At 45.0% G+C, this 14,668-nt stretch overlaps 1 protein-coding gene across 2 annotated transcripts in view; it reads left to right on the plus strand.

The window, feature by feature from the left end:
- The window catches only part of PATJ (PATJ crumbs cell polarity complex component), a 429,677-nt gene that overhangs the window by 318,312 nt on the left and 96,697 nt on the right, over positions 1–14,668 (plus strand). For both annotated transcript variants that reach the window (XM_030205409.1, XM_030205410.1), the window contains exon 34: positions 10,569–10,705. In XM_030205409.1, coding sequence (XP_030061269.1) covers positions 10,569–10,705 — 137 coding nt within the window. The remainder of the gene's footprint in view (positions 1–10,568; positions 10,706–14,668) is intronic.

Consider the following 14,668-nt stretch of genomic DNA (forward strand, 5'->3'; position numbering starts at 1 on the left):
GGTAGAGTGAAGGCTGTACTGCAAAGTCAGCACTTTAAAAATGCAGCAGTATTCTCAAACAAATAAGCATGCAGATTATTACATCCATGTTAAAATCGTGGCACAAATCTGTGGCTTAGCACTAAATGTCAACTTTCCTGTCAGTGCCTGAACGGTGATTGGCTCAGGCCCTGACAGAATGGTTGACTTTTAAAAGAAACAAACAAGCCTGCTACGACATGCATCAGCCCCTTACCCCTGACCCAACACTTCTTCCAGTCCTCCCCCACCCCCAAAAAAACATATCCCTGTTATCTTGCAACACCAACCTTGCCCCCATATGGCCCCTGCCCAGTCACAAATAAAATGCCCTGGTGGTCTAATGGCCACCCCACTACTCCGGCCCCCTCCCTCTCCCCTGTCGCAAAGAAAATGACCTGTTGGTCTAGTGGAAGCTTACCCCTCCCCCAACCCCCATATCTTGTATGAGGCAGGAGCTTCCCTTATATGGTAGATAAGCCACACACAGTTCATCCCATAATGCAAAGCACAGTGTGGGATGCCGCCATTTTGCAGAAGATGGTGCCCGGAGGCAGAAGCGAGTAGGCATAGAATGTGGGTCAGGAGGGGTGGGCTTCTACTAGACCAGTGGTTTTCAATCCAGTCCTCAGGGACCTCCTGGCCAGTCAGGTGATCAAGATATCCACAATGAATATGCATACTAAGAAGGCAGTACATGCAAATGTATCTCATACATATTCATTTTGGATATCCTGAAAACTTGACTGGCCCAGGTGATCATACGAATAGCCATACTGAGTCAGACCAATGGTCCATCTATCCCAGTATCGTGCTTCCAACAGTGGCCAGTTCATGGGGTCTTTTACTAAAGATTAGCTTGAGTTATCTGCAGCAGGGCTCATAGGAATAAAATGGGCCCTGCTGCAGATAACTCGAGTTAATCTTTAGTAAAAGACCCCCCATGTCAGAATTCGAATTCCAAATAGTAGCAAGATTTTATACTATTGATCCCAGGGACAAGCAGTGGCTTTCCCCATGTCTATCTCAATAGCAGACTATATGGACTTTTCCTCCAGGAATTTGACCAAACTTTTTTTTTAAAACCCAGATACACTAACTGCTGATACCTGATCCTCTGGCAACAAGTTCTAGAGCTTAACTATTCATTGAGTGAAAAATTATTTCCTACTGTTTGTTGTAAAAATAGTACCATATAACTTCCTTAAGTGTCTCCCAGTCTTTATATTTTCTGAAAGACTAAAATATTAATTTGTTTACTCGTTCTACGCCACTCAGTATTTTGCAGACCTGAGGACTGGGTTGAAAACCACTGCGCTAGACTGCCAGGGCATTATTTTTGTGGCTTTAGGAGGAGAGGGGGCCAAGGGCCATTAGAGCACCAGGGCATTTTTAAAAATATTATGGGAAGTTGGTGGGGGGGGGGGAGAGTCTCAGGTCGGGAGGTGGTCTGGTTGGAGGAAGAGAAGGGTGCCGCTAGACACCCGCTCCTTTCAATCAACCCTTATACACTGCCCTGGACCTGGCAAAACGTTTTCTGCGCTAAATGCATGTGAGAAACTTTTTTTCTTTAACATGACTGAGAGGTGTTTAGTGATTGCATTAACCTGCATTTAAATGCATTTTGTGATAATGGCTTCAGCATGAGTTAATACCCGTGCTGAAACCATTTGAGGTTTGCTCAGTAAAACTGGGTTACTGCCATGCGAGTACTTTGTGCTTCAGCCCCTGAATATGAGAACAGACTGACCACCCTTTCCTTCCTGCACACTTTATTCAGTTCAGAAGATGCCACGGTTGATGTAAAACAGATGATTAACACAAGCAGAGCTACTCCTAGTAGGCAGTTGCCCACTCCCCTAATTCTAGAAAGTTTTGCACCCAAATTTGCGAGTAGCACAAATTTATGCACGCAAGTTATAAAATAAGGTCAGTTACATGCATATCTTAATTTAATAATGTGCCAATAAATAGTGTTAATGAGCAATCATGAGCTATAATTGGCATTAACTGGTGCTATTTGAAATGAATTAGCAGTTACAAGTAAGGGAGGAAAGGGAAATGGGGCTTGATATACCACCTTTCTGTGGTATTTTGCAACTACATTCAAAGTGGTTTACATATATTCAGGTACTTATTTTGTACCTGGGGCAATGGAGGGTTAAGTGACTTGCCCAGTCACAAGGAGCTGCAGTGGGAATCAAACTCAGTTCCCCAGGATCAAAGTCTGCTGCACTAACCACTAGGCTACTCCTCCACTCAACTGCTTTTAGTTGGTATTCTATAAATTGCATGATCAAATTGCAAAAAGTGCAATTTCAAGGGGTGTGGACCTGGGAGGGGCATGTGCGGGTCAGGGGAATATCAGGCAGTTATGCGTGTCGGTTATAGAATACTAACACTTACTTAATTGCATACAGTTAGGTTTAATACTACTTAACACTTCTAGAGCGCTACTAGGGTTATGCAGCGCTGTACAAATAGGTTTAAGCATCTGTGCTAGCCATTGAGTTAGCATAAGTGCTCACATCTAAAGTTAAGTGTGCATTCAGACTTCTACTAGTGTTCTATAACAGCAGGTGCATTCACAACTGCTGTTATGAAATTCGTGTTTATTGTACATCTTCCCAGCACATAACCTTGGGCAATCTGGAAGACATAACTAACTTGTTAGTCTCACTCACACACACAAGAAGTGACTCGGGCTGCACATACTGCAGCAGGACATGTTTATCCACTATTACCCTAGCTGAGATAATATTTAATAATCTCTCTGACCTCATGTGCACCATTCTTTAAATTAGTCACCTTATTTTCTAACTCCTCTTACTGTCTTTTCTATCTACAGTGGGGGAAATAAGTATTTGATCCCTTGCTGATTTTGTAAGTTTGCCCACTGACAAAGACATGAGCAGCCCATAATTGAAGGGTAGGTTATTGGTAACAGTGAGAGATAGCACATCACAAATTAAATCCGGAAAATCACATTGTGGAAAGTATATGAATTTATTTGCATTCTGCAGAGGGAAATAAGTATTTGATCCCCCACCAACCAGTAAGAGATCTGGCCCCTACAGACCAGGTAGATGCTCCAAATCAACTCGTTACCTGCATGACAGACAGCTGTCGGCAATGGTCACCTGTATGAAAGACACCTGTCCACAGACTCAGTGAATCAGTCAGACTCTAACCTCTACAAAATGGCCAAGAGCAAGGAGCTGTCTAAGGATGTCAGGGACAAGATCATACACCTGCACAAGGCTGGAATGGGCTACAAAACCATCAGTAAGACGCTGGGCGAGAAGGAGACAACTGTTGGTGCCATAGTAAGAAAATGGAAGAAGTACAAAATGACTGTCAATCGACAAAGATCTGGGGCTCCACGCAAAATCTCACCTCGTGGGGTATCCTTGATCATGAGGAAGGTTAGAAATCAGCCTACAACTACAAGGGGGGAACTTGTCAATGATCTCAAGGCAGCTGGGACCACTGTCACCACGAAAACCATTGGTAACACATTACGACATAACGGATTGCAATCCTGCAGTGCCCGCAAGGTCCCCCTGCTCCGGAAGGCACATGTGACGGCCCGTCTGAAGTTTGCCAGTGAACACCTGGATGATGCCGAGAGTGATTGGGAGAAGGTGCTGTGGTCAGATGAGACAAAAATTGAGCTCTTTGGCATGAACTCAACTCGCCGTGTTTGGAGGAAGAGAAATGCTGCCTATGACCCAAAGAACACCGTCCCCACTGTCAAGCATGGAGGTGGAAATGTTATGTTTTGGGGGTGTTTCTCTGCTAAGGGCACAGGACTACTTCACCGCATCAATGGGAGAATGGATGGGGCCATGTACCGTACAATTCTGAGTGACAACCTCCTTCCCTCCGCCAGGGCCTTAAAAATGGGTCGTGGCTGGGTCTTCCAGCACGACAATGACCCAAAACATACAGCCAAGGCAACAAAGGAGTGGCTCAGGAAGAAGCACATTAGGGTCATGGAGTGGCCTAGCCAGTCACCAGACCTTAATCCCATTGAAAACTTATGGAGGGAGCTGAAGCTGCGAGTTGCCAAGCGACAGCCCAGAACTCTTAATGATTTAGAGATGATCTGCAAAGAGGAGTGGACCAAAATTCCTCCTGACATGTGTGCAAACCTCATCATCAACTACAGAAGACGTCTGACCGCTGTGCTTGCCAACAAGGGTTTTGCCACCAAGTATTAGGTCTTGTTTGCCAGAGGGATCAAATACTTATTTCCCTCTGCAGAATGCAAATAAATTCATATACTTTCCACAATGTGATTTTCCGGATTTAATTTGTGATGTGCTATCTCTCACTGTTACCAATAACCTACCCTTCAATTATGGGCTGCTCATGTCTTTGTCAGTGGGCAAACTTACAAAATCAGCAAGGGATCAAATACTTATTTCCCCCACTGTATATGTTCCATCTCTGCTTATACCCTTCACTGTCAATTAAAATGTTCTATTACGTATTGTGTTGACATTGTAAGTAGTATACTATGCCGTACTTTGTATTGTTATTTGAATGTTTTTACTGCTGTAATTGTCTATTGCTCATGTTTTATTTATTCTTTTTGTACACCACCTTTAGTGAATTCCTTCAAAAAGGCAATAAATAAATCCTAATAAATAAATAGAAAATTACCCCCTCTGTGTAATGGTAAATTCACATCTGGTGAAGTTAGATATATAGAATTAAAGATCTACAAAAAGTTGTAAATCGCACCTTTTTATTGAACTAACTTAATACATTTCTTGTTGGTTTTCAAGAGCTCTTCTGCCTTCATTAGGTTAGTGCAGAGTGAGCCTGATAAAGTGAGCATAGTTGTCAAAATCTAACTGTAAATGTAATGTCAGTACAATAAAAAGTATTACTTACAGATATATCCTGCTCTGAAGAGATCATAGTTCTTAATTGTTAGTCACAAACCTTCTGTTTTCATGGAGAGCAGGATTCTAATCTGGTGCTCTTTGGAAAGTTCTCTGGTCAACTTTGATTTGATTAATGTACCAGATATTGGAATATATTGTTAATCCTTTAAAAATAGTTCTCCGAGGACAAGCAGGCTGCTTGTTCTCACATGTGGGTCGACATCTGCGTCGGCCCAGGAATTGGCATTTTGCAAGCAAAATATTTAAAAAAGTTTTGCCAGAGTCTTCTAGCGCGCATGCAGCGTGCACCATGCATGCGGGGACTGATTTCCTGCCCGTCGTGTGAGCACTTCTCTTCAGTTTTTGTTTCTCCACGTTGAGGTGTGGCAGCGTTCGTTTCTGCTCCTCTTCAGGCCCAGGAAGAGTCTTCACTGATTGCGAGTTTGTTCGCTTCTATTTCTTTAAGTTTTTTCTTACAAGATTAAAAAATAAAAAATAATGTTCCCGTAGTTTCCTTTTAATTTTTTCATCTATTTCAAGTTTTCTTTCTTTTTCGTCGCGGCTGGCCTTTAGGCCACGCGGTAGGGTTCTCCCCTTTTCTCTTTTGTGCCTTTTTCTGTTTTTTTAGGCACAATCGCGTCTTTTGATTTCACCGAAGCTGTTTTTCCTTCCATGTCATCGAAGACTCCCAGTGGCCTCAAGCATTGTAGTCGGTGCAACCGGACTATCTCAGGTACCGATACCCACGCCTGGTGTATTCAGTGCCTTGGGCCGGACCATAGCCCAGCCGCTTGTAGTCTGTGTCTTCATATGAAGAAACGGACCCAAGTGTCTTGAGAGGCCCAACGAGAAAAACTTTTTTGGGCTCAGTCTGGTCCTTCAACGTCGACATCGAAGGGAGCATCGACGTCGGGGAGAGAGGTAATGGCTGCTATGAGACCAACTCGTGCTGGGAGCAGTGAGGCGAGTGGATCTCCACCTGCCTTGAGGCCTTTGTCAAACCTGGCCCGAGGAGGCGTGAGGATTCCACGTCCTCCTCGGTACCCAGGAGTCTCAATGACAGGTGTCGAGCGAAGGCTAAGAAGCACCGTCATCATTCTCCTTTGACACACGGTACTGGGAGCTCCGGGACGTCGAGAGAGTCAGCACCCGAGAAGCGTCGGCGCCAAGAGGATCACTCCCCCTTGATACAAGAGGTGCTGATGTGTCGGTCTCCTAGCAGCCCGATGCCTGCTTCCGAGCCTCCACAGATTCTGACACTGCCTGTCCCACCGACCCCGAAGCCTTCTCCGATGGCGGCTCTCGACGAGCACATCCAGGCCTTGTTTCCAGAACTTCTGGAGGGACTGCTACATCAGTCAGTTTCGGTGTCGGGGGTGCTTGCACCTTCTGTACCATCTGCTGCAGCGCTGTCTGGCCCTTTACCTGTGGTGAGGTCCCTGACCGCGATGCTGCCTGCGGCATCGACGTCGGCTCCCACCCAGGTTGATTCCCCTTCAACATCAGTGGAGGGAGCTTTGCCACAGTCGGACAGGGCATCAACCTCTCAACATCGCCATAGAGGACATCGTTCCTTGGTGTCAAGGCAGGTCCAGTGTCGAAGCACCTTAACTCAGGTTTTATCCGACACTGAGCAGGAGCACTCGTAGGAGTCAGATAAGGATCCTAGGTACTTCTCTTTTGATGAGTCCTTTGGGATTCCCTCTGATCCTTCCCCTCCGCTAGAAAGGAGACTGTCTCCACAGGAGACTCTGTCCTTTTCCTCTTTTGTCCAGGAAATGGCTACGGCTATTCCCTTCCCTGTGAGGATTGAGATGCTCGAGGTCTTGGATTATTCTTCTCCACCTAAAGAGGCTGTGACAGTTCCTCTGCATAAGGTACTGATGGAAGTCCTTATGCGAAACTGGTCAGCCCCTCTGTCTGACCATGTGGTCCCAAAAAAAGCTGAATCCCAGTATTGGATCCACGGTGAACCTGGGTTGATAAGGGTCTCAGTTACCCCACAATTCCATGGTGGTGGACTCCGCCTTCAAGAGAGCCAGGAGTACTAGAGACTATGCTTCGGCGCCCCCAGGCAGAGAAACTAGGACTTGATTCTTTTGGGAGGAAGACGTATAAGGCCGCTATGCTCGCTGCCAAAATCCAGTCATACTAGCTCTTCACAAGCGTATACTTGCAGGACTCGATACATCAATTGTCCAGCTTGGTTGATGCACTCCCCACGGAGCTGGCTGAGTCTTTTCACCAGGTGGTCAAGCAGCAGAAGGCGTGTCGCAAGTTCCTGGCCAGGGGTACTTTTGACACTTTTGACGTTACATCCAGAATCACTGCTCAAGGTATAGTGATGTACAGACTCTCATGGCTGCGTGTCTCTGACCTGGATCATTCGGTCCAGCAGTGGATGGCAGATGTTCCTTGCCGGGGAGACAATCTTTTTGGTGAAAAAGTAGAGGATCTAGTTGATCAAATCAAGAAGCATAATGATGCTATGGATTCTCTCTCCCACCTTCTGCTACTGCCTCGTCATCTAGGAGGTTTTTTAGAGGGAGGAGGAGTGCCCCCTATACCTATTCTAGGCATAGGTACACTCCTGCTTCTCGGCAGCCTGCCCAGGCTCAACCCCAGCGCGCTCATTCTCGTCAACAGCGTGCGACTAAGGCCCATTCTGTTCCCCAGCAAAAACAAAGGACGGGCTTTTGACTGGCTCCAGTTCAGCATAGCCTCAGTAAAAGTGTCCATTCCGGACGACTTACCAGCTTGTTTTTTCACCAATGGTGGCCTCTCATAACCTCTGACCGGTGGGTTCTTCAAATAGTCCAGTTAGGATACACTCTCAATCTGGAATCCAAACATCCAAATTGCCCACCGGGAGCTCAATCTTACAGTTCCCAGCACAAGCAGGTACTTGTAGAGGAACTCTCTGCCCTTCTAAAGGCCAGTGCGGTCGAACCCGTTCCACCAGGGGAAGAAGGGCTGGGATTCTATTCCAGGTACTTCCTTGTGTAAAAGAAAACAGGGGGATGCGTCCCATCCAAGACCTAAGGGGCCTGAACAAATTTCTAGTTCGAGAAAAGTTCAGGATGGTTTCCCTCAGCACCCTTCTTCCCATGATTCAGGAGAACGATTGGATATGCTCTCTGGACTTAAAGGATGCTTACAAACACACATCTCGATACTTCCAGCTGGGAACTCAGCACTTTCAGTACTGTGTGCTGCCTTTTGGTCTGGAGTCTGCAGCCAAAGTATTCACAAAGTGCCTAGCGGTAGTTGCAGCGTCGCTATGCATGTGTTCCCATCTCACTCCAGTCCAAAAGTTGGAATTCATTGGAGCCCTGCTGAATACAAAGTCAGTTCGAGCTTATCTTCCCGAGGCAAGGGCAGACAACCTTCTGTCCCTGGTGTTCATAGCTCAAGCATCTCAACAGGTCATGGCTCGGCAGATGTTGAGGCTTCTGGGCCACATGGCCTTCACAGTTCATGTGACTTCCATGGCACACCTACACATGAGATCGGCTCAATGGACCCTAGCTTCCCAGTGGTACCAAGTTGGGGGAGTCTAGAGGATGTAATCCAACTGTCCACCGACTTTCGGAATTCTCTGCAGTGGTGGACGATTCGATCCAATTTGACCTTGGGACGTCCATTCCAAATTCCTCAGCCACAAAATGTGCTGGTGACGGATGCATCTTCTACACTTGTCAGAGTCTGGTCTCAAGACCAACTCAGTAAGAGTTCACCTTAGTGCGATTAGTGCTTATCATCGCCGTGTAGAGGGTAAAGCCTATCTCTGGACAGCCTTTAGTTGTTTGCTTCATGAGAGGTTTGCTTTTGTCAAAGCCCCCTGTCAAACCTCCACCAGTGTCATGGGATATGAACGTCGTTCTCACCCAGCTGATGAAAGCTCCTTTTGAGCCACTGAATTTCTGCCATCTGAGTTACTTGACCTGGAAGATCGTTTTCTTGGTGGCTGTTACTTCAGCTCGTAGAGTCAGTGAGCTTCAGGCCTTGGTAGTGCATGCACCTTATATCAAGTTCCATCACAACAAAGTAGTCCTCCGCACGCACCCAAAGTTCTTGCCGAAGGTGGTGTCAGAGTTCCATCTGAACCAGTCTATCGTCTTGCCAACATTTTTTCCCCATCCTCATACCCGCCTGGACTGCAAGAGATTATAGGCCTTTTACGTGGAGCGGACAAAGCCCTTCAGACAGTCCGCCCAGTTGTTTGTTTCTTATAACCCCAACAGGAGGGAGGTCGCCATCGGGAAACGCACAATCTCCAATTGGCTAGCAGATTGCATTTCCATTACTTATGCCCAAGCTGGGCTGACTCTAGAGGGTCATGTCACAGCTCATAATGTTAGAGCCATGGTTGCATCAGTGGCTCACTTGAAGTCAGCCTCCATTGAGGAGATTTGCAAGGCTGCAACGTGGTCATCAGTCCACACATTCACATCTCACTACTGCCGTCAGCAGGATACCCGACGTGACAGTCTGTTTGGGCAGTCAGTGCTGCAGAATCTGTTTGGGGTTTAAGATCCAACTCCACCTCCCTAGACACATTTTTGTTCTGTTCCAGGCTGCACTCTCAGTTAGTTGTTTATGGTTTCAGGTCAATCTATGTTATGTCCTCGCTGTTGCGAGGCCCAATTGACCAATGGTCATTGTTTTGAGTGAGACTGGGTACTAGGGATACCCCATATGTGAGAACAAGCAGCCTGCTTGTCCTCGGAGAAAGCGAAGAAAGTTACCTGTAACAGGTATGCTCCGAGGACAGCAGGCTGATTGTTCTCACATAGCCACTCACTTCTCCTTTGGAGTTATTTATTTCTCTATATGCTCTTTGATTTAACTGAAGAGAAGTGCTCACGCATAGGGTGGGAAATCAGTCCGCGCATACACGGTGCGCGCTGCACGTGCGCCAGAAGACTCTGGCAAAACTTTTTACTACTACTACTTATCATTTCTATAGCGCTACAAGGCATACGCAGCGCTGTACACCATACACAAAAAGACAGTCCCTGCTCAAAGAGCTTACAATCTAGATAAGACAGGCAGACAGACAGAACAATTAAGGGTAAGGGATAGAGGTGAGGATAAAAGGACAGGGCAAGTGAGCAGTGGTTAGGAGTCAAAAGCAGTGGTAAAGAGGTGAGCTTTAAGTTTGGACTTGAAAATATTTTTAAATATTTTGCTTTAAAATGCCGATTCCTGTGCCGATGCGGACATCGACCCACATGTGAGAACAATCAGCCTGCTGTCCTCAGAAAATACCTGCTATAGATAAGTATCTTCGCTTTATGCCATAATACTAAACTTTCAGTGGGTGTTAGAACTGGGCATATCTAACCTGTTGAATTATCGCTGGAGTAGCTTTCATTAGAGCAATACTACAGATAAGTACAATTTTATTCAGATTAATGTAAAACCTTGCAAGGCTGTCTCTTGCCTCTCATCTCCATCTCTTCACCAGTTACCAGTTGGGTACTATTTCAGTAGTCTTCCTTTCAACTTGCTATAAATGTTAATCTTGATGTAGGAATGAGTCATTTGTGCTTTAAGTACTGGGCATTGATCACATAAACAAAAATATTAGTAACATTTTATACCAACTGTTATATGGTGATATTTCTCACAGATATATCTTTCCAAATTTAGGAAATGTGCCATCACCTATATCATCAATGGACCCAGCAACATGTGCAATCGTCCCTGGACAAGAAATGGTTATAGAGATTTCCAAGGGACGATCAGGCCTCGGTCTTAGCATTGTAGGAGGAAAAGATACCCCGCTAGTGAGTTTGTTGAGTTATGAGTTTTTTCTTTATTTCAAATGTTTAATTTGCAAAATGACAAGTGTTGGCAGGATGGAGCTTCTGCAGTGATAAACCATACTCTAAGGTAACACTTTTATCATTGGTAGATCCTGGTTTATGTACTGTAGGCTATATAGAAATACAACTTGAGCTTCAGTTACATCAGTTCACTGTTTGTGGAAGGGTTATAACTATTCCCTAAATTCAGTCTAGAGTCTGGATACAGTAAATCTTCACTTCTTTTAATTACTCTGCTATTTAACAGTCAGGGCGATGAAAATGATAAAGGGGATGGGACGACTTCCCTATGAGGAAAGGCTGAAGCAGCTAGGACTCTTCAGCTTGAAGAAAAGACAGCTGAGGGAAGATATGATAGTGGTCTATAAAATAATGAGTGGAGTGGAACGGGTAGACGTGAATCGTCGGTTTACTCTTTCCAAAAATGCTAGGACTAGGGGGAATGCGATGAAGCTACAAAGTAGCAAATTTAATTCGAATCGGAGAAAACTTTTCTTCACTCAATGTATAAGTAAACTCTGGAATTCGTTACCAGAGAATGTGGTAAAGGTGGTTAGCTTAGTGGGGTTTTAAAAAGGTATGAAAGGCTTCCTAAAGGAAAAGTCCATAGACCATTATTAAAATGGACTTGAGTAAAATCCTTCTTATTTCTGGGATAAGCAGCATAAAATGAATTGTACTTTTTGGGGATCTTGCCAGGTATTTGTGACCTGGATTGGCAATTGTTGGAAACAGGATGCTGGGTTTGGTGGACCTTTGGTCTGTCCCAGTTTGGCAATACTTATGTACTTATGTCTAGTTTAGTATTTCAGGTTGCATTTTAGAGCTTAGTATTACATCAATTTAGAGCACAGACAGGGAAGTCTCTCTTTAATTTCTTTGACTGATTAACCAGAGAGTTGGATCGAGGGAGAGCACTAGATGTGGGTTTATTTAGATTTTATCTAAAACTTTATTTTTTAATTCAACTGTAGTTTTTATTGAAGTTTTGAAATTCAACAGAAGGATAACAACCATACCCACAACCCAGAGCAAGCATTCTTGGTGGTTCATAAATCATATGATATCATGTAATCAATTGGAGTCATCCACTCATCACCAAAGCCAATAACCACAACAACATCAATAGCAAAGTTCCCCTCCCCTATCCCTCCCTCCCCACATCACATACTGTGAGGTAAATTGGTGGGTTTCCTGCGACCATTGTGTAAACAAACTAAACAGGTACTGCTACTTCTGCTACTTGGATTTGTGTGATAATTAATCAACAGGCATTTTGATGTATCCCTGTCTGTTGTATACATCAGCACACAATATCCTTCCATAACTCTGTTTGTCCACTTTCCCCCTTAACTCCAGTGTAATCTTGTCATACCTCCAAATTTTCCAAATTACTTGCAGTCATGCGTTCCAGGTGGGGTTACCCCCTTCTTCCCATGATCTAGCAATTGTCATCTTGGCAGCCAGAATCAACAAGTGTGCAATGCCAAATGTTGCCTCACTCCCCGGGGACCAATGCCCTCCAATTCCCAAAAGGCAAGCCGCTCTATCATTAGCCCAGTGTTCCCCCGTCCACTTCTTTACATTAGTCTACATTATATATTCAATTTGCCCGGTGTTCAAGTCAGCCAGTTGGGCTTTTAAAGCCCAAATCCTCTCTCTAAGTAGTGGCAATAGGTATTTCTCATGCTGCTTTTGAAGAAATGCCAAGCACTCCACTACCTCCTGCCTCCTTTGCATATGCACCCTCCGTACCCTGGCTACCTCTTGAATAAGTATGCCCCTCATAGAAGATTTACTTGTATCCACAGCATCCGCATGTTAACCTCCCCATTGTCATTCGAGATCAAGTACTCCTCCCATCTCTGCATAAACAAATGCCATGTCTGGCGCTTGGTCAAGAGGTTCAGATTAGCCCTATACTGACACCCCCCATGGGAATCTTTGGGAAAGACTACCCTACCTGTAATTGCGGCATAATCCGATATACTAATCGGGTGTATGGTAAGGTCCCTCCATCTACCCACCAATAATCAAGTCTAGAGTAAGATGTATGTCTCCTTGAATAGCAATTAAACTACTTTTCCATTGAATTACACATCCTCCATGGCGTGATGCCCCAAATCTCTCTTCAGTACCCCACTGTCTCAAATTTCTTCCCTACTTCACTTGTGTCCTGTCCAGCTTCCTCACAGCGATGTTCATATCTCCACCTGTAATCAGCTACACTTTACTCTGAAGCGGGATCTGGTTGAAAAGGGCGTTGTGAAAAACGTCCCCTTAGGGCCTACTGGGGCATATACATTGACCAAGGTAAATTCCTACTGATTTATCCTCCCCGATAGCCAAACGTACCTCCCGTGGGCATCTTCCCCAAAGCGTATTCAACAAATGGTAAATTCGTATGAATCATAATAGCAACACCCTTTGATTTGGAACCCCCAGGCAAGAAATAAAGCTTATTCCATTGCCCCACACCCAAGTTTCAACATTTCTTTGAAATCCAACTTTAATTCTTGCAACAATGTAGTGTCTACTTGAAGGTCTCGCAGATGCTTCAAAATGTGTCTACACTTAATCGGGTGGTTTACCCCTCCCACATTCCAAGTAGCCAACTTAAGCCCTCTCTGAGACATCTTCAAATCTATCCCATCCCTTTGGAAACCTTGCCCCCTTCCACCATTGAACCAACTTATTACCATCTTGTTCTCTATCCCGTCCCCCTTGTCCCTCCCCAACTTTCCCTCCCCCCACCCAGAGAAGCTAATATCCTCCCTACAGAACCCAAGTCCTGATCCCACCCTCCTGCCTTTCCCCCACCCCCCATCCTTGCATGCCCCAAATTTCCACAGAGCACCGCTGCAGTGAATATTAGCCACCTTGAATAACCCGTCTGAATTATACTGTTATGTCACAGTCCTGGGGGGCCTGAGAAAGACATACACATAGAAAATCATCTCAGACACCCAATCCTTGCATGACCCGATTCTCTCCTGAATCAACTCCTCCTAGTGGGTCCCTGCCAGAAGGTGCTGTGCTGACTAGGCCAGGATCTAACCATTCCGCGGCCCCTCTGCTATGCAGTCCTGTATCATCTGATGTCTCAGATGTCATGCCGACCATTTGGTCTTTAGGCTAAGCAAAACACTTAGCTAGAGCCGTTAATTTGACCTTTTGTAGTAGTTGTGAAGATTTGGCTTTAAATTTGGGAGAGAATTTACCCCTCTTCATTCTGTTGCAAGGGATAGTTGTGGCTTCTACTTGTTTAGCACCTGTCTAAGCCCAGATCGGGTCTCCATTCTACTTCTTTGCATATTCCAGGGATTTGATAAAACAGTCAAAATCTTTAGGGAAATTTAAAAAAAAACCACTTTTTCCTCTTTTGGAAGTTACCCAATTTTGTTGTGTGCCAGATTCTCGCCTTGATCCCTCTAGCAATTAACGCCTGCTTGTAGTTCCAAAGCTCTTTCCTCTTGCGCATTGTTTCTGCGCGCAGGTCAGGAAAATTTCACAAGGTCCAGTTCTCATATTCACAGGTTTTCTGCTGCCTTATAGTCCTCAAAATGTACTCCACTTCAGGGATCTGAGAAGTTTAATTATGAACACCCTGAGAGGAATGTTGGGATCTAGCCTGGGACGAATCTCTCAGTGGGAGCGCTCCAATATCACAGGATAGTTTCGATTTAACAGCTTTTCTTGAATCCTCTAAAGAAGGGGTAGCAATACCCTCTACGCTGTTGGTCACATTGACTTTGGACTATGATAGAGATTGGTTGTTGAGGTTATATTTCGTTCGTCCACTTTTTTCCACTCTGAAGGTCCAAATCTTCCCTAATGTTGCTAAAGTTACACAAAAGCGAACAGGTTTTTTTATGCGCCCCAGGGTTTTGGTAAATAAGCTGTATGTTGAATAGTTTAATTGCT

This window comes from Microcaecilia unicolor, chromosome 6 (assembly GCF_901765095.1).
Source record: "Microcaecilia unicolor chromosome 6, aMicUni1.1, whole genome shotgun sequence".
In the NCBI taxonomy this organism is placed as follows: domain Eukaryota; kingdom Metazoa; phylum Chordata; class Amphibia; order Gymnophiona; family Siphonopidae; genus Microcaecilia; species Microcaecilia unicolor.